Source organism: Coccinella septempunctata, chromosome X (assembly GCF_907165205.1).
Source record: "Coccinella septempunctata chromosome X, icCocSept1.1, whole genome shotgun sequence".
NCBI classification, from domain to species: domain Eukaryota; kingdom Metazoa; phylum Arthropoda; class Insecta; order Coleoptera; family Coccinellidae; genus Coccinella; species Coccinella septempunctata.
Genome location: NC_058198.1, coordinates 1,267,501 through 1,293,259, shown reverse-complemented (window position 1 = coordinate 1,293,259; position 25,759 = coordinate 1,267,501). Strand labels below are relative to the sequence as shown.

Below are 25,759 nucleotides of genomic sequence, written 5' to 3'. Positions count from 1 at the left end.
AATTCTCCAAAGCAAATAGCTTCTAGGTTTGATTCAACCCAGTATTCTCTCACTTGAAAGATTTGTATATATTCTAGGAGAAGCCTTAAAAAGGGGCTTCAGAATGCTGAAACCTCATCAAACGAATTGAGCTGTTTCAGCCTTATTTCTGTTCGTCTCATAAATATTACAAACTAAAAGAAGTCGTACTAAGATTTTTGTCCTTGTATGATAACAGAAATTCTTAAAGATTATCATTAGAAATTCTTTTCTAATGAATCAAAAAAATTAAAAAAAGTTAGGTTAACTCAACCTAACCTAACTTTATTTGACGATGTGAAATAATCACAGATTACAGAATTTCTTTGTTTTTACAAATTAGTATTCTGTGGTTGATACCATAGAACATATTTCAAGGAATTATTCAATTATTCAAGGAATTATTCATCACATTTTTCAATTAAAAACAGAAAAATCCGTTTGGAAGAGTATTAGCATGTTGAATCATGGCAAAGTGTAATTTTTTTATCGAAGACTGTTTACAGAGATCTGTAATCTTTGATGAAAGACACAGAACACAGAACTGAAAGAGTAATCCTCGGAGCGGCACAGAGTGAATACGGAGTACCCCGGATAGCGGATGTGTAATTAACAAATAAATTTGTAATTAATGCCGAGGAACTTTGTTTTTTCATTTGCATTGCAGAAAAAATTCCAGAGTTCACTTGCATCTCCAATAAAAGATAACGAAGAAAGGCAAGTTTTTTGGGGAACTCTGCCATCTGTCAGATAACATCGAAATCGAAAGAGTTACCGATTGAGTAGATTTTGGATAACTGGAGTTTGTCTATCCAATTCAATCAACTTGTGTTTGGAACGTCGCCATTCAATTTCATTATTTTGTATATAATATGAATCGTGAATTTCAGTGTAACTTATGAATAGCTCTAAACATGGATATCAAGATGTTGATAACTAATAAGTAACACTAGTACTGGTTGACCCCAATACACGAATGGAATCTGTAAAGAGGCTAAGGAAAACAAATACCCCAACAATGCATCCGCCAGGTAATTGTTAAGACAGGTTTCAAGTCTAGTATCGAGTGAAACCATGGGTCCAAATATTCTGGGATTCAATATGTATCACCCAAATTAAATTGGAGCTTTTTACAGTTAAATGTCAGGCAGATATTAAGAAAGCTTTTGACAGTTATGTCATTTAGCATTTGTTTTCAGTCTGGTTGTAATCATTAAAAACAATCTGCTTTCATATATAAACAGAAACAATTTATGGTATTAACATACTCCATATCCTTTTGCTTGTGAGATAGAATAGTGAATTGTATTCTGAATGATACATTAACTATTCATTTAGGTTAAGTAATGAAAAATTTTCATTGGTGACATGTTTACAGTTATCTATTATTTATTTACAATGTCTTTTGTAGGTTCAGTTTTTGTTATGTTGGTTGGGTGAAAGCATTAAATTCCTCTGTGGAGATGGATCGTGAAGTACCAAGTGTTCCCATCACCACATTGGCAGGGGTTGCAAGTCTTACTGACTGTGAGTACAATTTAATACTTTGACCTTATACTGAAAACTTAAGGTAAAGTTCCCCCACTGTCATAAGGAGCCTATCTGATAATCTCACCCCGACAACAATATAATATCTCGATGTCTTAAGCATGTCCTATTGTGTCATAAACTTTCCTTTTAGCTTTAACATGTAATATTGACTCAGCTAGAGACTTTTGTTGTGCTCTATGTTGAATTGGTTTCTCTACAGTTTCTTTTTTAGTGATTTATCCAAGTTTTTAAGGTGTTCAGAAGTGTACAAGAGTATTTTTTGAAATGAGCAGGTAAGAGATATGTATTCATATAATTATTTGGAGGTAAACCCACTGTGCTGCTCTATGTAAGATTTTGTATCCATATTATTTATGATGTGAATCTTCCTTCTGAGTTGCAGTATACTAGATGGCATATCACATACTTAAATGACGGCATTTATATTGAATTTTGGTTGTTGTCTTTTATTCCCATGACCACTAAGCAATGTTTATGTAACCTTTTCTTTTCCAGGTTTGAGGTTTGATTGAAAGAGGCAATAAATATATCTGATGAAATAAACAGAATTTGTTTCTTTACTGATTCGTTTCATCATTTGGAAGCTAACCTTTGTCAATTATCCAATTTCGTATCATAATCAAATTAATAAAACAATGAACAACTTCCTTCAACAAAGCGATTATAGTGTTTGTTTTTGTTCGAAGATGACATAACTATGAGGAATAAATATTTCTTGAAAAAATAATAGAATAATGAAAATTCAATTGCCTTCGAGTTGCGAATGGCAAAGAACTATACTTACATTTTGGATTACAATAGTTATGTGGTGTGGTCATGAAACTTTTTATATGAAATATGGTGTTTCGAATATCATACATTCACCCACATCAAATATGCTAGTTCATAATCATGATAGGTACTATGTTTTTAATAGCTCTCTGCATCAACTCCTCCTGTGAGTAAAATTTGTGAATAAAGATGGGTTGTATATTCATTAATTCCACTTGAAACAGCTTAAACCGTTAAATATTATAATAAATCCTCATTTCCGAGTCCAAATAATGGGGGGTAGCTTGATCTGATAATTTTCTCATTCATAGTGACACTTGGTTTTTTTCCACTAAATGTAGAATTGATAGGCTCCTTATATTATGGGGTTAAACCTTACCATTTTATTAACCACTAAAATATTTTTTCTGTTTTTTGACAGTGCTTCCTGAAATGCCTTTACCTACCCCTTCTCCTCAATCTTTGGGTAATAAGTCACTTTTATTTCACCCGAGAGTAGCAGAAGAGGCTCAAAATCTGCTTGGGATTCAAGATGAAGTTTTGATACCTCAGCTCATTCAGTCGCTTATCCAAACATCCGCAGAGCATATTGACGTTAAAGATAATTATGCTCCATCTGAGCTTGGCCTGGATCAGCATGAAGAAATGCCTTTATTACTTAAAGCAATGTTGAGTTCCAATCCATCTGTGTTCAGTGGTTTACCAGGTGAATATTTTACATAATGAAATTTGTATGATTCATTTAGCATTTGTTTGTAATATATTTATTTTTTCTGAATATTCCAGTATGCCAGCAAAATAATGTTAGTCAATCTGTTGCGATGGTGAATAACCAAAAACCTAGTCAACAACTTTGTCGACAAGTACAGCAATCCTCATCAACGCCATCACCTCTGCTGCATCCTTCCATTACGAATGAAAATCAACTATCTCCACCTCAGAAACAGCCAGCGCAACCAACCGCCTCTTCTGTGCCTCAAAAACAAATATCATCGCCCGCAACTCAAACGTATCCACAAGGAGCCCAACAGCAGATGCCCTCTTCGGCACCTCAAAGTGGAAATAGTGGGAGTTTGCAAGAGAAACCCTCTTCTCCTTCACCAGCTACAAAAGCTCCAGAGAGTACGTCGAATCCTAGGCCTTCTGTCATTACCGAATTGAAAACCAATTCTACTGTGCCTGTAAATTGTAAAAACTCAGCATCTTCAACCATTAAGTCGCCTATGAATATTGCTGATGATTGTCTGCAAGACGCAATCCTGTCTGCTAAGGAACCACATGCAAATGTCACAACTGAACAGCTCAGACAGTTGAGAAGACCACCTAGAGGTGCATCTTGTAAGTTTCTTCTGATGGTTATTCATTAAACTATTTGTGGTGGTAAAATGAATTTAATTATTATCTCTTATCAGGTTCTTCACCTCAGCACAGTGTAGAAGCACCTTCTCCATCACCTGTTCCTTCGAATTTAGAAAGTAACACAAGAAGCTCCAGAGCAAGGGCGAAATCAAAACAGGATTCATCACAATCAGACAGCGAATCTCTAAAATCTCCCCAAACATTAATAACTACAAACGGAGCAATGACAAAAGAGCCTTTGCCTGAGTATGATCCTAGCCAATTGGAAGAAAAAAGTACAGAAATGCTTACTACTTGTATGAGATACCCTGTAGTAAAATTAGCTAAGTTATCGAATGAAGACCAGCAGCAGATATTGGAAAGTTTAACAAAGTTTGCTGCAAACAAACCTAAGCTAGCAAAAGACCTCGGTATTGTACCAGAAATTCAAAAAGACGAAGATGTGAAGAAAAAAGAGGGAAAAGGGTATGCATCAGCAACAAAAGTGTTCATAGTTGGATGAATCATTTTATGAAAATTTTTTTCAGTTCTGAATCGGAGGAAGATAATCTTCCGCTTAAGAAAAAGGAGAAAAAGAAGAGCACAGTTGAAAGTGATGAAGATGACTATGTACCTGATACCTTCTCAGCCCTTGTTGGTACTAATAGGAAGCGACGGAGGGAACCTGCCGTTGAAGAACAAACAGAAACTTATGTTTCCAAACCGAAGTTGAGGCGTTTGGAAAAGAAGTTTGTGCCCGTTCTAGAAAAATTATCCCAAGAGGAATTGATGGAGACAAATACTTTTTTGAGGTTCAATAAGTCAATAGAGCACGTGTTGAAATCTGCAGAAGAAATAGATGTTACAGAAATAAGTATGTCTCTAACCTAGGTGAAACTGTTTTTTATTTTCTATTTGTTAATTTTCAGATGATGATGGAATAATTCAAGATGATTACTTGTTGAGTAGAATAATCATGCAAGAATTGTGTACTGAAGCGGCAAAACTAAAAATATTAGGTGCAATGGAATCGATCCCAACAGATCGACTGGTTAGATTGTTAGGTGTCTTGGAAATTAACATTAGAGGGGGAGATAAAGTTTCGCCCATAACCGATGTAAGTTCATCTATTTCTATACTGAATAGATTAATTTCAACGTGTTTTAATATTTAGGAAGACAGTGAGAGTATAAGGCAATATTGGCTAGAAACAACAATGGAGAGAGTGATGGGAGCGGCAGATGCCTGCTTGGTATGCTTGTATATAATGACATCTCCGAACATGCCAAAAAGAGTGTACATAGAAGAAGTTATAGACAGGGTGGTTTTGTTCATTAAGTATCATTTGCATAATACCATATTTCCCAGTTTTGATTCTACATATAGACTAGATAACAAGAAAAAAGACGGAAGGAGAAAGAAAACATCAGTGTCTGAGAAAGGAATTCTACTCTTGTATACCAAAATATCAGAGTTGGTAAACCTACTGGCTGAACTGCTCAACATACAAGTTTTGACAGATACCTCCGTTTTACATGCATCTTCTATGGGTGTGTCCCCGTTTTTTGCTGAAAATGTTAGTGATCTTCAACTAGCTTGCCTCAAATTAGTAACAACGGTGAGTTTTCTTTTATTTAGGAACCGTAACATATGAATATTGGACACAGGTTATACTCACATTGTGCGTTTTCATTATTCAGATATTTACAAGGTATGAATCACATCGGAGATTATTATTAGATGATATCTTGGCTTCTATTGCCCGCCTTCCAAGTACCAAACGTAGCTTAAGAACTTACCGACTGAATAGTGAAGAACACATACAAATGTTGACAGCTCTAGTTTTACAATTAATACAATGTGTTGTTGCCTTACCTGAGAATTTGACATACGATTGTCGTGATCCATTTGAGCAAGCCAAAGAGAATGTGAAAAATGTAAGTTTTAAAGTTATCATATCTTTTCAATTATTTCACGTTATTTTTACCATCGTAGGACGTAGATAGGGACGTGCTCATTTGTAATAATATTGAAAAGGCCAGATCGATTGCTGGGACATTTCTTGCCGTTTTCTTGAACAAGTGCGGCAGCAAGAATGAAGACATTGATTACCGTCCTTTATTCGAAAATTTCGTCCAAGATTTATTGTCAACTGTTAACAAACCGGAATGGCCAGCTACAGAACTTCTTCTGAGTTTGTTGGGCTGTATGCTTGTCAGCAATTTTTCAAATAAGGGAACAGATATGTCGCTCAGGGTTGTGAGTTTGGACTACTTGGGGGTTGTGGCAGCGAGACTCAGGAGAGACAGTGTGATGTCCAGGTGTAAGCTCAACACTATAGACCAAATGATTAAAGATATAAAAAACGAGGAATCAAAAAGCAAGGAGGACGGAACTTCCAAGGTGAGAATGCAGGAAATTTGAAGAAAAATACAAAAATTACCTTTTTGCAATTTATTTCAGAAAAAGAAGTATTCGGAAGACACAGACGAGGAAAGAACTGTATTCCTGCAAAAAGTTCTGTTAGATTTTCTATCGGTGAAAGCTCAGAGTGATCAATCCTACAAATATGCAAGGCACTTCTATATATCCCAGTGGTACAAAGATGTAGTGAGTGAAAAGATGCATCTGGCGTCTGGAAATAAAACAAACAAAAAGAACATGTACAAATCCAAAAGACGGGAAAACTCAGAGGATGAGTTAACCGAAGATGAAAATAAAGAATCTGTGAATCAGGAGAATGCGGAAAAATTTAAACTTTTGGATGAACGGAAAAAATTTCTGATAACCAAAATTAAACCATTTCAGGAAGCCATATCATCTGGAAATAGAGTACAAATATTTCAAACCTATATTGATTACAACAGCGCTGAATTAATAGCTCAATATTTAGCATCCAAACGGTTTTTCTGCCAAAGCTTCGACAAGTATCTCAAAGCAGTAAGTCCCTCAATGGTGTTCTTTTAATTTTCTCATCTGAACTAATCTTGATGTTTCAGATTCTTATAGTTCTTAAAGAAACTTCAATCGCAATAAGGACCAAAGCTATGAAGTGTCTTACGATGATTGTGGAGGCCGATCCATCAGTCTTGGGACGGCACGACATGCAAATGGGTGTGAACCATTCTTTTCTTGACCACTCTACTTCCGTTCGTGAAGCAGCTGTTGATCTGGTTGGGAAATTCGTTTTGAGTCGACCCGAGTTGATTGACAAGTATTATGAAATGCTGTCTGCAAGAATATTAGATACAGGTGTCAGTGTTAGAAAGAGGGTGATAAAAATTTTGAAAGATATATGCATAGAATGTCCTGACTTCCCAAAAATACCGGAAATTTGTGTGAAAATGATCAGGAGGGTGAACGATGAAGAGGGCATAAGGAAGTTGGTTATGGAGGTCTTTCAGAATATGTGGTTCACGCCTACAAAAGACACTTCTCTATTGAGGAAAGTTATGAATATTACAGATGTTGTAGCATCTTCCAAGGATATTGGTCTGGAGTGGTTTGAGCAACTTCTAGTTAGCGTAAGTAAATTAATGTAATGGTGATGAATGGGAGAACCCAACAGGCCTTTTTTACATCTAGAACTCATAAAATTTCTTTTGATATTTCAGCTCTTCAAACCCAAAGAAGATAAGGAGGATTCAACTAAAGTTCAATCTGAACCACCAAAAGCATTATTGCTTGCATGTAGACAAATAGTTGATTGTCTAATAGAAAATGTGCTGCGTTTAGAGGAAACAAACGATAATTCTTCTGCTTCTCAAAGATTGGTAGCTTGTCTGACGACATTACATCTTTTCGCAAGGATTAGGCCACAGTTGCTTGTTAAACACGCCAGCACACTACAACCTTATCTCGGTTTGAAGTGTCAGTCTGCTGGGGATATAGAGATAATAACAAGTGTTGCAAGAATGTTGGAAATGGTCGTTCCATTGATGGAACATCCAAGTGATTCATTCCTAGCACAGTTGGAGGAAGACTCCATCAAACTGGTACTGAAGCAAACTCGTCCAATTGTTAGCAGCTGTTTATCATGTTTGGGATCCATCATAAACAAAGTAACCAGGAATTTCAAATTGATAAGGGACATCTTCAAGAAATATTATCAGAACCTTGTGTGTTATAAGCATCAATTGGAAACGGATTACGAGAAATATGTGAATAATATGACCACTAGACCAACAGTGAGAAGATCATTTTTTATAGTTGGGTTACTCCTTTGTCATTTTAATTTTAAAGATCCAGAAGTTGTTGGCGATTTAGATCCCGACATTAAAGAACAGGTGTACCAACTCATGATGTATTATCTTCATTTGGAAGATCAGGATATCCAAATGAACACTTTGAAGGCCCTGGGAAGTATTTGCATAAGGCATTACGAGTTTATGTTGGAGAACGATCTGAAAATGTTCTATCATAATGTGTTGGTCTCTCCAGAAGCTTCTCACAGTTTGAAAACACAGGTTCTTCTGAATATCGAAAATTATTTGGTAGAGGAAGAGAATAGAATGGTGCAGCAAAACTTGGAGTGGGACAAAAGATCCAAAGAGGAAAATTTAAAGGAAATGGGGGATGTTTCATCGGGCATGGCCAGTACAATTATTCAGATATACCTGAAGGAGATCTTACAAGCATATTTGCATACCGATTTATCAGTTAGAAAAGCCAGCCTCAAAGTCATCCAGTTGGTTTTTAATCAGGGTTTAGTTCATCCGGTCCAGGTAAAAATTATATTTCAAATGTGAATAGTTTTAATCTGTTAATTGATTGATTTCATATTAATTTTTCTTGTCATAATTTTCAGGTTGTACCCTGTTTGATTTGCATGAGTACTGATGCAGAAAAACTGGTATCACATACAGCTGATAAACTATTACAAGACATTGAATCCAGATATCCGGGTTTCACACACACCAAAGCCACTTTTGGTATACGATTGTCTTACCAATTACAAAAAATTCTACAAGGAGAAGGTGTAATCAGAGGTTGTAAAGTGAAGGAGGCTGGAGAATATCCAGCTGCTCTGAATGGTTTTTTATATTCTCTTTTGCGCAATATCAGACAACAAAGACGTGCCTTAATACTTAATATCTTAAAACAGTTTGATGAGCATGCGGTAAGTTTTGTATTTGTTGAATTAGTGAAAATTCATTAACGTAATTTTTTCAGAGAACAACATTATCTTTTATGCTTTATTTGGCTGACAATTTGGCTTATTTTCCTTATCAAGTGCAAGATGAACCCTTATTTATAGTACATCACATTGATATAATGATCTCAGTCTCCGGTACTAATTTATTACAATCCTTTAGAGAGGTTAGTTACTTTAATACCTGCAGTTTGAAAATGTGGTAAACGATTAATCATTTCAGGGTCTTATATTACCTGATAACCAAAAGTTGACACTGCAATCAGAAAATGGTGAAATGGTGAACAATAGCATATCTGCACTGGATGAAGATGATGATGACGAAGATGCCTTAGTCAGCAGGATGCCAGAAGACACTTTACATTTACAATCATGTATGACTGCTGCCCAGGGTTGCTTGCTTCTGCTTATGTTGAAACAGCACATCAAAGAAATTTATGGCCTTAGCGACAGGTTTGTTGAATAATCAACATCGTAACCCCTTTCACATGGTATTTTTCCTATTTTCAGTAAGATACAACAGTATTCCCCAACTGAAGCAGCTAAAGTTTATGAAAAAAGCATAACGCGGAGGAATAATTCACTTTTCAATCCAAAATCAACGTTTCAAAAATTGAAGCAAGGAGATCTTTCCGAGTACTTAGATGAAGATGGGAGGAGGGATCTCATAAGGCAATATTTAGATGTATGTTTTTTCTTCTTCAATCTCTTTACCCCAAACCAATTCTCTTTTTTTTTCAAGTTCAAGCAATTGATGTTACAACTGGATCCTGATGATTTAGATGATGAGGAGAATAAGGTCATCCCCAATATTGCTAATAACCTTACTGGAGTCAATGCTAGTAACAATGCACAACAATCCTCTGTTCTTACACCTTCTGACCAGATGGCTTTAGAAAATTTCAAGGTAAGCAGAAGAATTGTACTCTAAAAAAGTTTTTCACATGTTGAAATAGTATTGGGTTGTATTTTTTTTTAATATTCTGGTTGAATATAGTTTTAAATGATGTCGTGTTTCCAGGATACGTCAACTACAACGCCGAAAGTGCCCAAATTGGTGATTTCAAATAGGAGACTTGACAGTGAAACCAAACGTTCGCGAACCCAAAGAGTTTCGGAAAAAACTAGAAAACATAGGCATAAAAAAAAGCGGAGAAAATACGCAAATTCATCAGGTGACGACAGTGAAAACGATTACAGTGACCCAGACTTCCTGGCCTAGCCCTTGGACACTTTGATTAGTGCTGTGTATAGTAATTACGTAAGAATGAACTACAAATTTATATAAACTTTTTAGGAGATCTTATATTAATTCGGTTGCAAAATGAATCATGGTGAATATATTCAGTTGATGAATTGTCTCATGTGTGAAGTCTGTCGCATTCATTAGATTGTGTTATTTGGAAAAATCCATGTTGTTTATGCGACAAACTCAGCATCTCTTTTGTATAATTTTCTTACTCCTTTTGTGTTTTTCTGTAACTTTCTTGAAGGATTAAAACTAAAACAATATTTTCCACAATTATGCTTTCTCTCATTTCAATAATGCAATTTGATATTCTCGATATTCACTAATCAATATATGGATTTTAATTAAATTTTTAAACTATTTTTAAACAATGTTATGCAAATTAATCACCAAAAGAAGTCTGAAAATTTCTCTAGTCATACATTTTTGCGAAGATTTTGTTCAGAATAATTTTATTCAAAGATACATAATTCATGAATTTTAATGGGGCTTTTATTTTATTCCTTTTAAACTAACTATATTACATTCGAATTTCGGGAGTATTCAAACGATTTCAGGTTGATTTGGTGAAAAGAAGCATAATTGTGGGGAAAATCCATTCATGTTGTATAATACTAGCAGCTTATCGATTTTTTCCGTTTTCTAAATTGTGTTCAGGAACGAAAAAATTCTTAACCAAATTAAATGAATATTTATTTCTTAGGATAATGTTCAAACCCATATGAATGATTTTGTAACGTTATTTTTATACAAAGGGATTTTACTTTAATACTGAAAATTCACGTGTTAGTGAAACAAACCATCTACTATTCAAAATTATTTTCAAACAACCAAGTACTTGATAATCTTATGACGTACTGTTTTAAGTAACCTGTATATAAATTAATGATCAAAATCAATCAATACTCATCTGTACCTAGTGAATGAATGGAGCATTTGAATACATTTTGAAGGTTCGGTGGATTTTTCAGGAATAACCAACATATTGGTTTGTTTGCCTAGACAACTTCACTTGCACCATGTATTTGAGATATTTAGTATTTGTACTAAAGCCATGACTCCCCCAAGGTGGATCAACAGCACTTACTTCCAACTTGTGATATTGTTATTGAGAATCTTCAATACAGTTCTAGTCAAAATCATGGTATCTGTTTTTATCGGTTCGAATTAATTTGGTTTAAAAGTTTGTTTCATTCTACAAATTGATGTTTCAATGACATTAATATAATATTTTCTTTTAATAGCTTATTCTTTCTAGTATAACTTTAAAAAAAACTGCTCATAATTCCCAATTTTCATCACAGGTTTTGAACCACAAAGCAATATAGGAGAAACCAAAATAGATAAGATGTAGTCTACTTATTGAATATATTTTGTAGTATATTAACTAGGTCTACGGATATTTTATTATTCCATAATAATTGATGTCGAAAAAGTTCACAATGTAGCCTCAAATACATATTTTTATTGAGGAAATGACTGCCCATCTGTGTACAAAAGTTTTTGGTCAAATGTGTGTTGATTGGTTTGGAGAAGTGAAGAAATCAGTATTATTTGAGATGAAATTAGAAAAATATGTTGTTATGATTTTCACTGTATCAGTGTTCTTTGATAACATATTATCAATGGTCAAAGCCTTTTCTTGCAATCCACTATTTTTATTACTAATATTTCATTCAAACGGAAATTATCAATTTTCACTTCTGATCCAACATTTTTTGGTGTCAATAGTTGCTATTCAAAACTGAAAATGTTGTCAAAGAAAATTGCATCCAGAATTATTCACTTGTATTATAAACTGTATATAATATTTTCTAAAAGATCCATACATGTGCAGAGTTTTTTTTTTTTCAAAGTGTTTATTCATAATTGGCATGATTTCTCTGAAATTTCAGACATTTGTCAGCTCATGTAAATAGTTGATATTCTGCAAATAGAAGTAAATTATTTGATCATAAATTTCCTTCGGAAATCTTTGCTATATATTTTGTTGTGAGTCGTTCTACCAATTCTTTGAAATCTAAGGATGCGAGCAGTCTTCCATAGATTCCTTACCTTGGTTACACGGGTCTTAGTTTTCTGCAAGTAACTAAAATATGGAGATCAAGAATATATTCTATTAAAAATAAGAGCACATTTTATAATCATCAATTTGTTAATATAAATTATGATGAGTATGTACATTAAGTTATGAAATTTTACAATTTTCAGGCTGAAATACAGATGTCTGAAATTGTACTTTTTATACAGTTGCAGATTTTTTAGGAACTTGTAAATGTTGCAGGTTATTTAAAGTAGAATATTATCATGAGACATTAAGTTTTTATGTCGATAATTGTTTATTCATGACCATATTTGAGAGGTAACAGAAAATTAATTTGACCAATTATATCAATTGTTTAAAGTTATTTCCAATGTAAAACTCCACGTTTGTATTTCAATAAATTTATATTTGTAGATTTTATTGTTCATTATCCATGGCAGCTTTTTTTTGTCCATCATGAACTAATTTTTTTTTTAATTTGTGAGGACAAATGAAAAACATGTTTTTAGTCAAGAATGTATTTCATATAAACTTCATAATTCAGGAAAGAGTAGGAAATGTTCAACGTTGAATATAAAATCAAATATAACATAATCATTACATAATATTTTATGCACCTAATTTTTTAATTAGCTCATTCAGTAACACGGACCCAAACACCACATTACCACAATTGACTGTAATTGTCGCTTTAGTCGATCTATGTATAGTCACTAAACATAGATTAGAAGAGGTAATTGTTTGTCCAGCAAACCTATAAATGAAAAGATATTTCGTCAGCCTATTAAAATATTTAGTTCTTAAATTTTCACCTGAATTTATCTGGTTCTGCACTTTTGCATACACCCATATTGCAGATTTCACTCATAGTGTTCGAAACATCTTGTACACAATTCTCAATAACACCATTATGTTCATTCATGCCTTTAATTTTCGACTGTTCTTGAAGGAATATTTCCTGAGACATTGTCACAGGCCTTAGAAGTTCCCCGATGAATGGTCTAACAGTAACATTGAAATTCCCTAAAAATTAACAGTGATTTTAATTTGGCCCCCTTTTCCATCTTGCATTGGACAATGTTGCTGGAAAAATATTCACCTAAGGATGAAACTATTTCAAAATTAGCTGGCTGGGCAGAATCGTTGAAGTCAATTCCTAGAGTTGCAGGTAAATTGCAATTTGGCGGTATGCAAGGTATGGAAGCAAAGTCGTATATGCTCATCCCAACATTCAAGTTCTGAAAAAGAATTCGGTTACAACAATCTTTCATATTATCAAGTTGGAGAATGGAAGAATCACCTTCTTTCCTATTCTGATATCCGTGATGTTATCTTGTGTATTATTTGTAAAAACAATATTGATATTGACCATACTGGGAGAGTAAAGGTGTGGACTTCGCGTAAACCTATAAGTTGCAGAAAAACCTCTGCCATTCAATCTATTCAGAAGTTCATATTGTTTGGTGTTGAGAAAAGTAGGTTGAACTGCTTGAATGGAAGAGGCTTCCATGAAAGGGGCACTAGGCGTTAAGAAACCCCCCAGTGATGGTGTTAGTACTGGAGTTACATTGAAATCATCCAAATCTAACAACAAATCCAAATTAGATCTGTCCTCAATTTTCGGTTGTGGCTTGTTCACTACGCCTGTATTGAACTTTCGATCAATCTGTGACGTTTTTTTTGTAACTGTAGGGCCCTCTTCATCACTTTCCTCCAGGCTGGACTGATTATCGGATGAAGATTTTGCATCAGAAGAACTACTTTCCTCCCTTGAAATATTACAGTCATTTCCTTACAGTTTTTTCCGGAAATTTTCTTACCCTTGAGCTTCTTCATCTGCAGAAGATTCTTCTTCAGTACTTTCTTCTTCACTAGATTCTTCTGACGATGACTCTGTCTCTGAAGAACTAGAATTTCCCCTGGAACTTGCTTCAGAATTCCAAGCCAAATTTTCTTTCGCCTTTTTATCCTAATATGATAATATCTAATTTACTGATATTATATACATCAAAATCATTTCTAGTTTATTATATAACACTTGTATCTTTAATAAGTAGAGTAATATACTTACTCCTTTACGAGTTCTTGGTGTTTCTGACTTTGGTATAGGCTCAACGTTTCTCACATCTCCGGAAGGAGGGACTTCTGGGAAATCTGGGAACTGTTTGTAACCATTTGCCCTCTGCCTTATGTAATGAGATAAAGACCCAAGCTGATAGTCTGCTTGTTCTATAGTTCAAGAATTCAGAATCTTCAATGGAAAATGGAGATTTTGTCTTACCTATCGATGTGGAATGTAATAGAGGAGCTGGTTTCACAGACAAAAATATTTTGGGAGCTTTACATATAAAGCGATTATTGGTATTTGTTACAAACTGTTTGAGCAGTCTAGCTTTATCCCTAATATCATAATTCTGGTCATATCGAGCCATATTGAAGATGTACTGACATAATACTGTAGTTTGTTCTGGATTTGTAATGAACAGTTTTATAGCCAGATTCATCACTTGCATTTTAACAATATCATGCTGTAAATTTTTTTATTTACTCAATAAGTTAAATACTTTTCATGATGATTTGTAAGACTTACCTCATCTGCAAAAGTTTTAGCCATTCTTCTAAGAACATCTGGAGCAATTTTAGGAACTTCCTGTGAATGCTCACCCAACAACCACAAAATAGCAGCTCTAGCTTGAGCCACAGTGATACTATCGAGGAGCCGAGCCATATGGGTGATAATCTCTTGTAAATCAGCAGCTTGTGTCTGCAGTAATCTTTTAATTACTATAACACTTTCAGCCACTACAGCTTCTGAAATTCAATTTTTACTGTTGAGAAGGGGGAGTCCACTATCATTGCTTGCAGCTTACCATCTCTATTTGAGAGCAAGGACACCAAACCATTAAGGCACGAATCAGTAACGACAGAGATTGAGCAGGCACATCGACCAATCGCTTGAATGGTGGCGGCTACGAATTGTTTATCGCTATGTGAAATGTAGGTCTGAAGTTCTCTCAGGATAGCAGAAACATTATACTCAGATGTTAAATTTGTTAGAATTTCCAGTTTCAACAGTTTCACATTTGTGGGATCAGAAGTACGTACAAAAAAACTCTTCAAATAGCTCTCAAATAGGCTCTTATTTTTGAAACTAATGGAGACGATTGCATTCAAAACAATGCTTTGAACTTCAACATGTGACCTGAGAAGTCTAACTAAAGCTTTCACTGCCAACTGCATTTCACCTTTTGGAGCAGCGTGATAATATAACTGGGCCACAGCCATAACAACAGCAGCATTTCTTGATTGTAATAATGGCCTAGTTGATCGTAATAGCAAGCGATGATCTGGATCTAAAGTAGGAGCTGGTTTTTCTGATGAATCTGAGCTAGAGTCATAAAAAGATCCTTCTTGAGCAACTTCTATATTTCTCTGTAAATCCAATAACATTATTTATTTTTAATGTCCTGATAAAACAAAAGAATAGAACCAAAAAAATTATATAATATTGATGACTTTCTGTGAGAAACACACTCACATTTAAATTTGGATCTGCGAATTGCATTCTAGCATAAAGGGTCAGCATGTTCACAATCACAACTTGGCCCCATTCATCTACATCAACAATCAATGCACAAAGTTTTCTATAAACACGATGAATAAGATCAACCCTTTCTGGACACACTTCCGTGAAAGCCATTACTGCTGAACCAATAACCAAGACTGTCTTGTCTGCTAAAAGTTTTTGAATTATCGTCACCAATTCGAATTTTAGTTCACTATCCAGGCTGCAAGAAGAGGTTAGTTTAGAGAATATTTATTTCAAAAGAAATTCAGGAACAGATATTTAAAATTTGATCAAACTCACTTATATAGTTTTGGAATAGCATGAGCTGCTGTTTTCCTCACATATGGAGACATATCTGCCGATGCATCCCTGATTGCTAGCATTACTATGGGTGCTATCATTTTCACTCGTATACTAGAAAGAACTCTCAAAGCTCCTGCTCTTATTAAAGGATTAGGTTCCTATAAAAATGGTTAAAAAATTTGATTAACCTGGGTATTCTTTAGACCAAGTACACTAGCAGAATGGTAAAAACCACATCAACATTTCAATACATTTTTTTAGAGGTAAGGATAAATGTGGGCTGATTGTGAATTTTCAAATTCCTCTGATTTAAATTGGAATATGGCCAAGTTTCAATCTGGTATCCTGCTTAGTATTTCACCAAGCCCACATCAGAACAACTAACCTTAAGTGCTCTTTGGAAAGTTGCTATGGACAATAAAGCCAAGTCTTGTTGTTCTTCAGCATACCGTTCTAAATAAACATATACCAACTTTTTCACTTCAATATTTTTAGAGACAACATTTTTGACAACTGCTGGAAAAAGAATTGAGGCATCTCTTCCTTTTGCAACCATCTGAAAATGGACATACAAAATCAATGTAAAAGACCTCTCATCGGTCCTGTATTATAAATTATTATACCCCAATGATACGCCTCATTGCTTCCAGCTTCAGACTATCTTTATTAGAGTCAAGCATTTCTTTGAGATCATCATGCCTGGAAAATACAGACTTGAGTTTCTGCAGCATTTCTAAAGAATCTTGAGCGAATTCCTAAAAACATACAGAAAACGTCTTACTTTTTGAAATCAGAAAAGAAAAAACCCCCGGAAGATGCATCAACTGCAATTTCCACATCTCTGTCATTTGAATACGAACCATTATTGGACATATTCTGGGATGAAACTAGCATCACAAACAAGGAAAAGATTGCTCAAATTATTTTTTCCTTGCTGAATTATGAGTTATTTGTTTTTCTCAACAATTTCCAAGATTTTCCTTGCAAGCACTGCAAGCAGCTGTCCACAGAATAGACAAGATCACAGATCACGGAGGACTACGGAGCATAGATAAACTGTCAGATCCTAACCACAGATTACAGAGTACATCCGAACTCACAGAACATAATCAAACTACTCCGCGTAGATCTACGCTACTCCGTGATCTATGTTTTTTTTATTGTTCTATGATGCCTACTACTCTATGCCTAGTCACAGAAGTGTAAGATAAAGTTCTGTGATTTCATTTTTTTCTGTGAATCTGCAACCATAGAGTTTTTATATTTTTCTATGACTAAAAATTTGTGTGTTCTGTGCAACTAACTACTCTATGCTTGATCGGATTTTCTATGAATTTTGATTTCTGTGAACTTGATTGTTGATCTGTGAATCTTTGGAAACCACAGATTAAATCCACAGATTGTAGAGCTAATCTTTGGACAACTCTTCCTCTATCTATGGTAGAATCAGTTCGCGGTGTCAATTCTTAACCGATTCTAAATCGGTTTGCATTGTACTGATCCCAGAATAAGTTTTCTTGTCTATGGTTTTAATATTAACTTTTTGAAAAGAGAAATTTTTCTCGCAGATTTTCAAAATCGAACGATTCAGACTTATTAAGGATTAACAATTTTGATTTTTATTCATGAATTAAAAGAAAAATCAAATTTTAAATTAATGTTTTGACTAGTTCTCTGTTCCTATGCCATCCCCCACCACTCCTATCCGATTATTCATGTCGGCCTCTTCGTTATCCTGCTTAAGGAATTTTTGATACTATATGTGTTAATACAAGTGTTTTTATAAATTTATTGATATCCGTGTACTTTGAGTTTGCAAAATAGAGAAATCTGACAATGGAGTGGTCACCACAAGAAGATGGTTTGAGAGAAATATTGACTTTATTGAAGGAATCCCAATCGCCGGACACAGCTACTCAACGGGCTGTTCAGCAAGTATCCTTACTATCAATATATTTGCTGAGATTATTTTGTCATCGGTTTGTATTATGGAGCGAATTATTATTAGAAGCTTTATTGAATCTAGAAAACTGGTTTTTTATGCAAATACTTGAGCCAGTTTTTGTACCATTAATCATCACATTCTTTTCTCAGTTTTACTATTTCACACTTTCGGGTTTAAACATTCTTGTATGTTATCAAAGTGCCATTTATTGACTTTTTAGGCCATACAAGCATTAGTCTGGCAGTGGAATTGAAAATATGTTTATAAATATTTGTAACATAATAAGATATGATTGTGAAAGGCATTCTTATCATCAGATTCTTCAGAAAAAACTAAGAGGATTGCCGACTTCTTGTTACCATTTCCGTAATTTGATACCGAAAATTGGTGAATATGATTTTTCTCACTTGATTAGCGCAGTTCTTGTAGTCCTAAATAGTTACTTAAATTTGGAGATAAGTCTATTAGTTCTGTTCTTTTGATTCATCATTTCATTCGGTTAAAATGGTACTAGAATTGGATTGCAATAATTCAATAATTGGATGATTGATTCAATTTGTGAATATTCCTTAACCCGAACTTGTAGAAATTGGAAGAATTAAATAAATTCCCCGACTTCAATAATTACTTAATGTTTGTGTTGACAAAACTGACTTCTGAGGATGAACCAACCAGATCCTTGAGTGGGTTAATTCTGAAAAATAATGTTAAAACTCACTATCAGAGTTTAATGCCAAATGTGACTGATTTCATTAAGAGCGAATGTCTTCAAGCAGTAGGTGATCCGTCACCGTTAATAAGGGCTACTGTTGGTATACTCATCACAACTATAGCATGCAAAGGAGATTTATCTTCATGGCCGCTGCTTCTACCGTCTCTGTGTAATATGTTGGATTCCCAAGATTACAACGTATGTGAAGGAGCTTTTGGTGCTCTCCAGAAAATATGTGAGGATTCTGCGGAAGCTCTCGATTCTGACACTGTAAATAGGCCTCTGGATATATTAATTCCCAAGTTTTTACAATTCTTCAACCATTCGAGTTCTAAAATCCGATCTTATGCAATAGGATGTGTAAATCAGTTTATAGTACAGAGATCACAAGCCCTTATGTATCACATTGATCCTTTCCTAACGGTAAGTTATGCTTATTTATATTTTCTTATTGCGGTTACACATATTTTCTGTATCATCTTATTATTTTTTTTTCTATTACATCACTTATAACGATAATGAAAAAGTCTCTTGGTTCGTTGTACAGCGAGTTTTTATCAATATTAATAATATTTTGTGTTCGACTCTTCAGCCAACTGTGTGATTTAGTTTAACCGTAAATGAAAATGAGGAATCACTTTTGGTATCCTTTGACATCGGCTAGTGAAATCTAAGTCTGAAAATCGATAATTTTTATTCCCTCATTTTAATCTTATTGAAATAATTTCAGGAATATTAATGAAAAATCATTTATATCTTTGTATCGCTCATTTTGATATATTTTCCAGAATTTATTTCATGTGGCTGCAGATGAAGAACCGGAAGTACGAAAGAATGTCTGTCGTGCCTTAGTGATGCTACTTGAAGTAAGAATGGATAGATTACTTCCTCAAATAGAAAATATTATTGAATATATGTTAGTGCGGACGCAAGACTCCAATGAAGGAGTTGCACTTGAAGCTTGTGAATTTTGGTTGTCCCTTGCTGAACAACCAATCTGTCGTAATGTATTGACAAACCATTTGAGCCGTTTGATTCCTGTTTTGGTCAGAGGAATGAAATACTCTGATATTGATATAATTTTATTGAAGGTAAATATATATTTCATTTGTGTACATGTTGTTGAATGTAATTGAACTATTCAAAGGGGGATGTTGAAGAAGATGAATCTGTTCCTGATAAAGAAGAAGATATCCGACCCCGTTTCCATAAATCCAAAACACATTCTGTCAAAATGGGTAGTATCTCTGAAAATGGTACCAATGATGATGATGATGACGATGACTTGGATGATACAGATGATGATGGATCACTTTCTGACTGGAATCTTCGAAAATGTAGTGCAGCAGCTCTAGATGTACTAGCAAATGTGTTCAGGGATGATCTTTTGCCCATTCTGATACCAATCCTGAAAGAAACGTTATTCCATCAAGAATGGCAGATCAAAGAATCTGGAATACTCGCTCTGGGGGCTATAGCAGAAGGTTGCATGACTGGGATGGTAGGGCTTCTTCCTGAACTTATTCCATATCTAATTAATTGTCTTAGTGATAAGAAAGCTCTAGTGCGAGCAATAACTTGCTGGACTTTGAGTAGATATTCTCATTGGGTTGTATCTCAACCACATGATGCATATCTGAAGCCCCTTATGACCGAGTTATTGAAAAGGATTTTGGATAGTAATAAACGTGTCCAAGAAGCGGCATGTTCCGCCTTTGCTACTTTGGAGGAAGAAGCCTGTACAGAGTTGGTGCCATATTTAGGATTCATATTAGAGACATTGGTTTTTGCTTTCAGTAAATATCAACACAAAAATTTGCTCATTCTTTACGATGCCATAGGGACACTTGCCGATTCAGTAGGACCTCACTTGAATAAACCTGATTACATAAATTTGCTAATGCCCCCTTTAATTCATAAATGGAATGTGCTGAAAGATGAAGATAAGGATCTCTTTCCACTTTTGGAGGTACACTTTATCATTCTGATCATTTATTCACTTTGTGCTCATTTCATCTGTTTTAGTGCTTATCAAGCGTGGCAACTGCACTCCAGTCAGGATTTTTGCCTTATTGTGAACCTGTATATTGTCGCTGTGTGTCCTTGGTTCATCATACACTTTATCTCCATATGGTAAGTTGATTTTTCCAACTGAATTTCAACTTGTCTTTCCGATATGTATCTAGGAAATATTTTAGGCCAATCAACAGAATCCAGATCAGTTTGATGCACCTGATAAAGATTTTATGATAGTTGCCTTGGATTTGTTATCGGGTTTGGCGGAAGGTTTAAATGGACACATCGAAAAACTTGTTGGCAATAGTAACATCATGGATTTACTACACTTATGCATGCAAGATCCGATGCCTGAAGTGAGGCAATCATCATTTGCATTGCTTGGAGATTTGACTAAAGCATGTTTTCAACATGTCAGACCTAAAATATCAGATTTTCTTCCTATCTTGGGACAGAATTTAAATCCCGATTATATCTCTGTCTGCAATAATGCAACATGGGCAATAGGAGAGATAAGCATTAAATTAGGTATGGATTTGTAACAATGTTGAAGTTGAATTTTATAATTTTATTTTATTTTAGGACCAGATACTAGACCCTATATACCATTAGTTTTAAATCAACTTATTGATATAATCAATAAGCCTAATACTCCAAAAACGCTCCTTGAGAATACAGGTGAGTTTGTGTTGAACCATATGACTGCATGTTAGTGTTTTCAGAATCTTATTATGTGCTGCTGACTCCAGCCATTGTAAAAATAAACTGCTTGTCAAAAGTTGAGGATATTGATTAATTTGTGTTTTCTATTTAGAAAACCAGATCTCCTAATGATATATTGTTGTATTAGATGGTCTACCACCAATGGGTCTTTGTTGGCATTGCCTTGTCATAATGAAAATTCGATATATTTGTGATTCAACTTTGTAAAAACTTGCTTCTGGATGAATCAGATGATGTTTATATAATTGAAAAAAATATGAAGATGATGTGGCAATTATGAATCTTCGAGAATACCAATATCCTAAACTTGATCAGCAGTTTATGTGTGATTTCCTAATGTTCATATTTGAAGATTTGTTTTTAATTTGTTTTTGCTATGTGTAAGGTTTTCTTCACCAATAATTTACTTGTGTTTGTATCAGCATTTATGGTAACAAGAATCACAAAAATCCCCATTTCAAGTCATATAAAAATCATCTAAAGTGGAACCATGTCTCAAATGTTTGATAAAAATACAAACTCGATGAGAATTCATATTAGATACCACTTAGATGGTTTTCACGCAACTTTATGGAAATGAAAACGCATATAACTTAGTCTATAATACGAATTTATGACTTCCTTGCATTCGAAATTGGAATATTGATCAGTGTCTTATACATAGCAATGTAAATTTTTGTGTTACAAATCTAATGTGGAAATCAGGGTCACTTGCCATCATATACTTTCGCATTTCAAAAATATAACAGTGTTGATAAAATTAGAACTTATTTTTTGACAGTGAATAATTAACAGTAATTTACTACAAAGAATCCTCTGTTTTTCTTGTGTTTTGTTAGTAAATTGACCATTGCGAGACATCTTTATTGGTACCAGATATTTACACATCAGATACACAAAAATTACTCTTGAACCCCAATTGTTTATTGTCGAAATTTGAACTTGAATTCAGTCTTGTTTTCATTCAGAGTAAATTTTTAAATATTTCCAATGTTGCGCTTTGAAATTGTCTGAATTTGATCTTTCATCACGGAATTGATTCCTTAAAATCTATAGTTTGAGCCTCCTTTAATCTCTTACAGGTAGGAAAAAGTAAACGTTGTTGTATTTTTTGTTGAATAGTGTACTATTAATTTGTGTTTTATTATTGTGTGTTTATAAACAACACATGAAATTTGAGTAATTTGTGTTTATTCAATTAGTTTTTTGTTTTCACTGTTTACAGGATTTGTTCAGTTTTATCAAGCACTGAATAAGTTTCATAAAACTCAGATCAGGCAGTTTCGATTAGTTTTCTTCATGCATGTATAGTGAAAGTTCAATCAAGTGATATTTGAAAATTGCTTTCGAATTAGTTTATTTTCAATACTGTTATATTTTTTTCAATCCTGATAAAAGGAATCCACTTATATAATTCAATATTTATTATTTACATTCCATGTTGCATTCAACTATTCACAAAATTCATTTTCAAATGGATTTGTGTATGTAATCATTATTAAGTAGATAATAACTAGCTGCCTATCTGAACATTTTTATTTAATAATTAATTTTATTATACAATTTGTGATTTGTTTGTTAATTGAGTTGGGTTTTTGTTCTGTTTTTGTTCTCGGTATAGCCATAACAATTGGTCGACTAGGTTATGTCTGCCCCCACGATGTCGCGCCCATGTTACAACAGTTTGTAAGGCAGTGGTCTGTAATCCTATTTTTTAATTATTTTATATTCTTATCATTTAATTATCTCATTATTCATTGGAGGAAGTTTATATCACTTCCTCTATTTTTCATTAACACCTGATTGAATATGTCTATAACTTTCCCAACTGACAGTGATTGCGATTATCACACAATGCTATCATATAAGTGTTGGATTAGTGAGAAAAAGTAATATTTTCATTCTTAAACTAACCAAGCCAAGCACATTACTTCTTGAGGCAACAAGTGTTATTAAAAGAAGATCTGGTTGGACTATCCGCAAGCCAAGCCTTCACACAAATATTTCTGATTAATGTTGATTGGAAAGTAAGGTCTTATACAGTTAACATTAAAGTGATTTTTTTTTTTTAAATTTGAACTGTCTCTTGGGAAATGTTATTACTGGACATTATTCCAAATAGAAAGTGCAAATACCATAACTGTTTGCAAGAGATTTCTCTCATGTATTGTTATTAATTGAGATTTCTTTGGATCAAAACTTTTTTTTTGCGCTTTCTATTCTCGTTGAAGTTGAAAAAAGTGTATTATTCACGATTTCAGGTGCACTTCTCTTAGAAATATCAAGGACAATGATGAGAAAGACAGTGCATTCAGAGGTATGTGTCAGATGATACAAGTGAATCCAGGTGGCGTAGTGCAGCAATTCATTTTTTTCTGCGATGCTGTTGCGTCCTGGATAACGCCAAAAGAAGATTTGAAAGAAGTATTCATGAAGGTATAAAAGCTGTTGTAAATAACATGTTGATATTGAATAACTATCGTTGCATATTCTTCCAGATTTTGCACAGTTTCAAGGCACAAGTTGGCGAAGAGAATTGGAAAAGATTCAGCGATCAGTTTCCTCCTGCATTGACAGAAAGATTAACAGCTCTCTATGGGGTTTGAATTAGTCCAACAGTATGTTTTTTTTATACATAAATTATTTTGGCCTGTAAGGTTTCTGATTGTCATTATTTTCTAGGACAGTGGGGTAATTCATCGGTTATGGTTGGCGTCCAGGGTGGGATACCATAGGCGCTCAAAAGAAAATTCTATAGGGGAGGGTGGGTTCTTCAGATCAGTCAAAGTAAAGGACCTATACTCACTATTTTTTTTTTTTTTAATAAATCAATTCTGATGACCATAGCAGTTCATCTTCAATATTTTACGGAATTTTTAGAAAGAAAGACTGAGTATAGGTTTAATTTGATTCATTCATTTTTTAACTTGACAAAAAGCTATGTTATTTATGCGTTCATAGTGTTCAGTAGGCAAAATAGATTTTTTGAGATTAAATTAACAGTTTTCAAGAATACCTTTGTTGAAACATAAGGTTCAAGTGTTTGTATTTTTCTTAATAGTTGGCCGTCCTGTTGACAGAGCTCTTGTTTCAAATTGAGTTTTAGCCTTGGTAGTTAATTCTAGTCTGCACTAAACTACACATTTTTATATTTCAAGAGATCCTTTTGCTGAAACAACATGTATTCAACACTATGAACTAGTTGTTTTGTAATATTCTGATCTAGATATTTGATCTATCATTAGAAAAATAGTTTTTTTAGTTCCATATTGAGGTTATGAATATTACAAATTTCAATTTTCTAATTTTATATCTTCATATTGCTGTCCCATCCCATGCCATGTGATTGGCTCTAGTTGTAGAAACTTTGCCCTTGGGCTTAGTTATTTTTCCTCTCATTTGCCTCAGAGAAGATAATTTGTTTGTTTCAATTTGTTCCGAATTTCTTAATAGTACTGATACTACCACAATATATTTTTTTATCCTGTTCAAGGTTTAATTTGACTGAGCAGTTGTACGAAGGTGTTATACTTTTCGAAAGCCGACATTAATTGAATTGAAGTCATTCAATTGTAGCTAGTTTTAATTTTCTTCTCTCAGGCTGATTTTGTAACCTATCCTTAATGAGGACTTCTGATGTTTCCTAGTCCCAAAGTGAGAATGGTTAAACATTTGATTGCAACATGTGATAATAATTTAGTGATCCTATAGACTTGAAGTTGGTTTGTGATACTTTTTGTTATATTCATAGGAAAAAAGTAAGTATTCCGGTATTTTTGCTAAGAATTAGTAAATTAAAACAAAAAAGTATCATGGACAAAAATACTTAATGTTTGTTATATATCTTTAATTCATTCATTAATTAGTTGCAATATTTTGAGATATTATAATTGTTAATTTTCTGAATAGCGTGAATGGATTTTTTCTCAATGAAGCAGAAGTCTTCTTTCCTTGACACTCCATATCCATTCCTATTGCGTATTTACGCTTTCCTCAAGGGCCTTGAAGGTCATTTGTACCTTAAATTCCATAAGTGGTTCTTGTTTTCGTCAAGAATATATTGTGAATAGTTGAGATTTCTTACTTGTATCAAGTTTAGGTTAAATATATGTATCAAACCTAAAATAAATCAAACTTATGTTCTCTTCATTTGATTGTATGATTTACAATTTCAACGAATAAGTGTCATTTTGTTAGTTGGAATGCCGTACATGTTATCTAAAAAATTTGAGTTCCCTGATTCCAAATCCCAGCCAAGTTTAGACGAAAAAATATTTTGGCTGATATGCCATACTACTTTTCCCGACATTCAGAAGGGCGTAAAAAAAACTTGATTCACTTGCTGAAGAACCGATTGCAGATAGACAAT

The 25,759-nt window shown here is 33.9% G+C and overlaps 3 protein-coding genes across 5 annotated transcripts; 2 read left to right on the top strand and 1 right to left on the bottom strand.

Moving 5' to 3' along the window:
* Positions 1 to 793: 793 nt before the first annotated feature.
* LOC123322061 (nipped-B protein) lies at positions 794 to 12,538 on the top strand. Its single transcript, XM_044909887.1, has 19 exons — positions 794 to 1,049; positions 1,430 to 1,545; positions 2,762 to 3,046; positions 3,127 to 3,678; positions 3,753 to 4,164; positions 4,227 to 4,552; positions 4,608 to 4,795; positions 4,853 to 5,296; positions 5,379 to 5,615; positions 5,674 to 6,081; positions 6,142 to 6,618; positions 6,678 to 7,202; positions 7,293 to 8,402; positions 8,486 to 8,797; positions 8,851 to 8,997; positions 9,054 to 9,283; positions 9,341 to 9,515; positions 9,573 to 9,737; positions 9,852 to 12,538. Exons 2-19 carry the CDS (start codon positions 1,482 to 1,484, stop codon positions 10,050 to 10,052), a joined length of 6,258 nt encoding a protein of 2,085 aa, XP_044765822.1. The 5' UTR covers positions 794 to 1,049; positions 1,430 to 1,481; the 3' UTR covers positions 10,053 to 12,538.
* Positions 12,539 to 12,625: 87 nt separating this feature from the next.
* LOC123322062 (AP-3 complex subunit beta-1) lies at positions 12,626 to 16,984 on the bottom strand. 3 transcript variants are annotated; one of them, XM_044909890.1, is made up of 14 exons: positions 16,855 to 16,984; positions 16,618 to 16,749; positions 16,380 to 16,550; positions 15,992 to 16,152; positions 15,662 to 15,911; positions 14,994 to 15,555; positions 14,714 to 14,934; positions 14,405 to 14,651; positions 14,195 to 14,352; positions 13,944 to 14,092; positions 13,424 to 13,892; positions 13,223 to 13,361; positions 12,936 to 13,146; positions 12,626 to 12,877 (listed from the first exon to the last, which is right to left on the bottom strand). In XM_044909890.1, the coding sequence occupies exons 1-14, from the start codon at positions 16,855 to 16,857 to the stop codon at positions 12,733 to 12,735; spliced, it is 3,018 nt and encodes a 1,005-aa protein (XP_044765825.1). In that variant the 5' UTR covers positions 16,858 to 16,984; the 3' UTR covers positions 12,626 to 12,732. The 3 variants fall into 3 exon arrangements, with proteins under 3 accessions (XP_044765825.1, XP_044765823.1, XP_044765824.1); XM_044909888.1 differs by having other exon boundaries at positions 16,618 to 16,693; positions 16,776 to 16,981; XM_044909889.1 differs by having other exon boundaries at positions 14,195 to 14,343; positions 16,618 to 16,693; positions 16,776 to 16,981.
* A 709-nt stretch (positions 16,985 to 17,693) lies between these two features.
* LOC123321424 (transportin-1) lies at positions 17,694 to 25,539 on the top strand. The gene is made up of 11 exons (XM_044909012.1): positions 17,694 to 17,929; positions 18,526 to 19,074; positions 19,440 to 19,742; positions 19,799 to 20,620; positions 20,677 to 20,784; positions 20,850 to 21,195; positions 21,250 to 21,345; positions 23,012 to 23,087; positions 23,652 to 23,826; positions 23,889 to 24,008; positions 24,073 to 25,539. Exons 1-10 carry the CDS (start codon positions 17,831 to 17,833, stop codon positions 23,994 to 23,996), a joined length of 2,682 nt encoding a protein of 893 aa, XP_044764947.1. The 5' UTR covers positions 17,694 to 17,830; the 3' UTR covers positions 23,997 to 24,008; positions 24,073 to 25,539.
* The last annotated feature ends 220 nt before the right edge of the window (positions 25,540 to 25,759 follow it).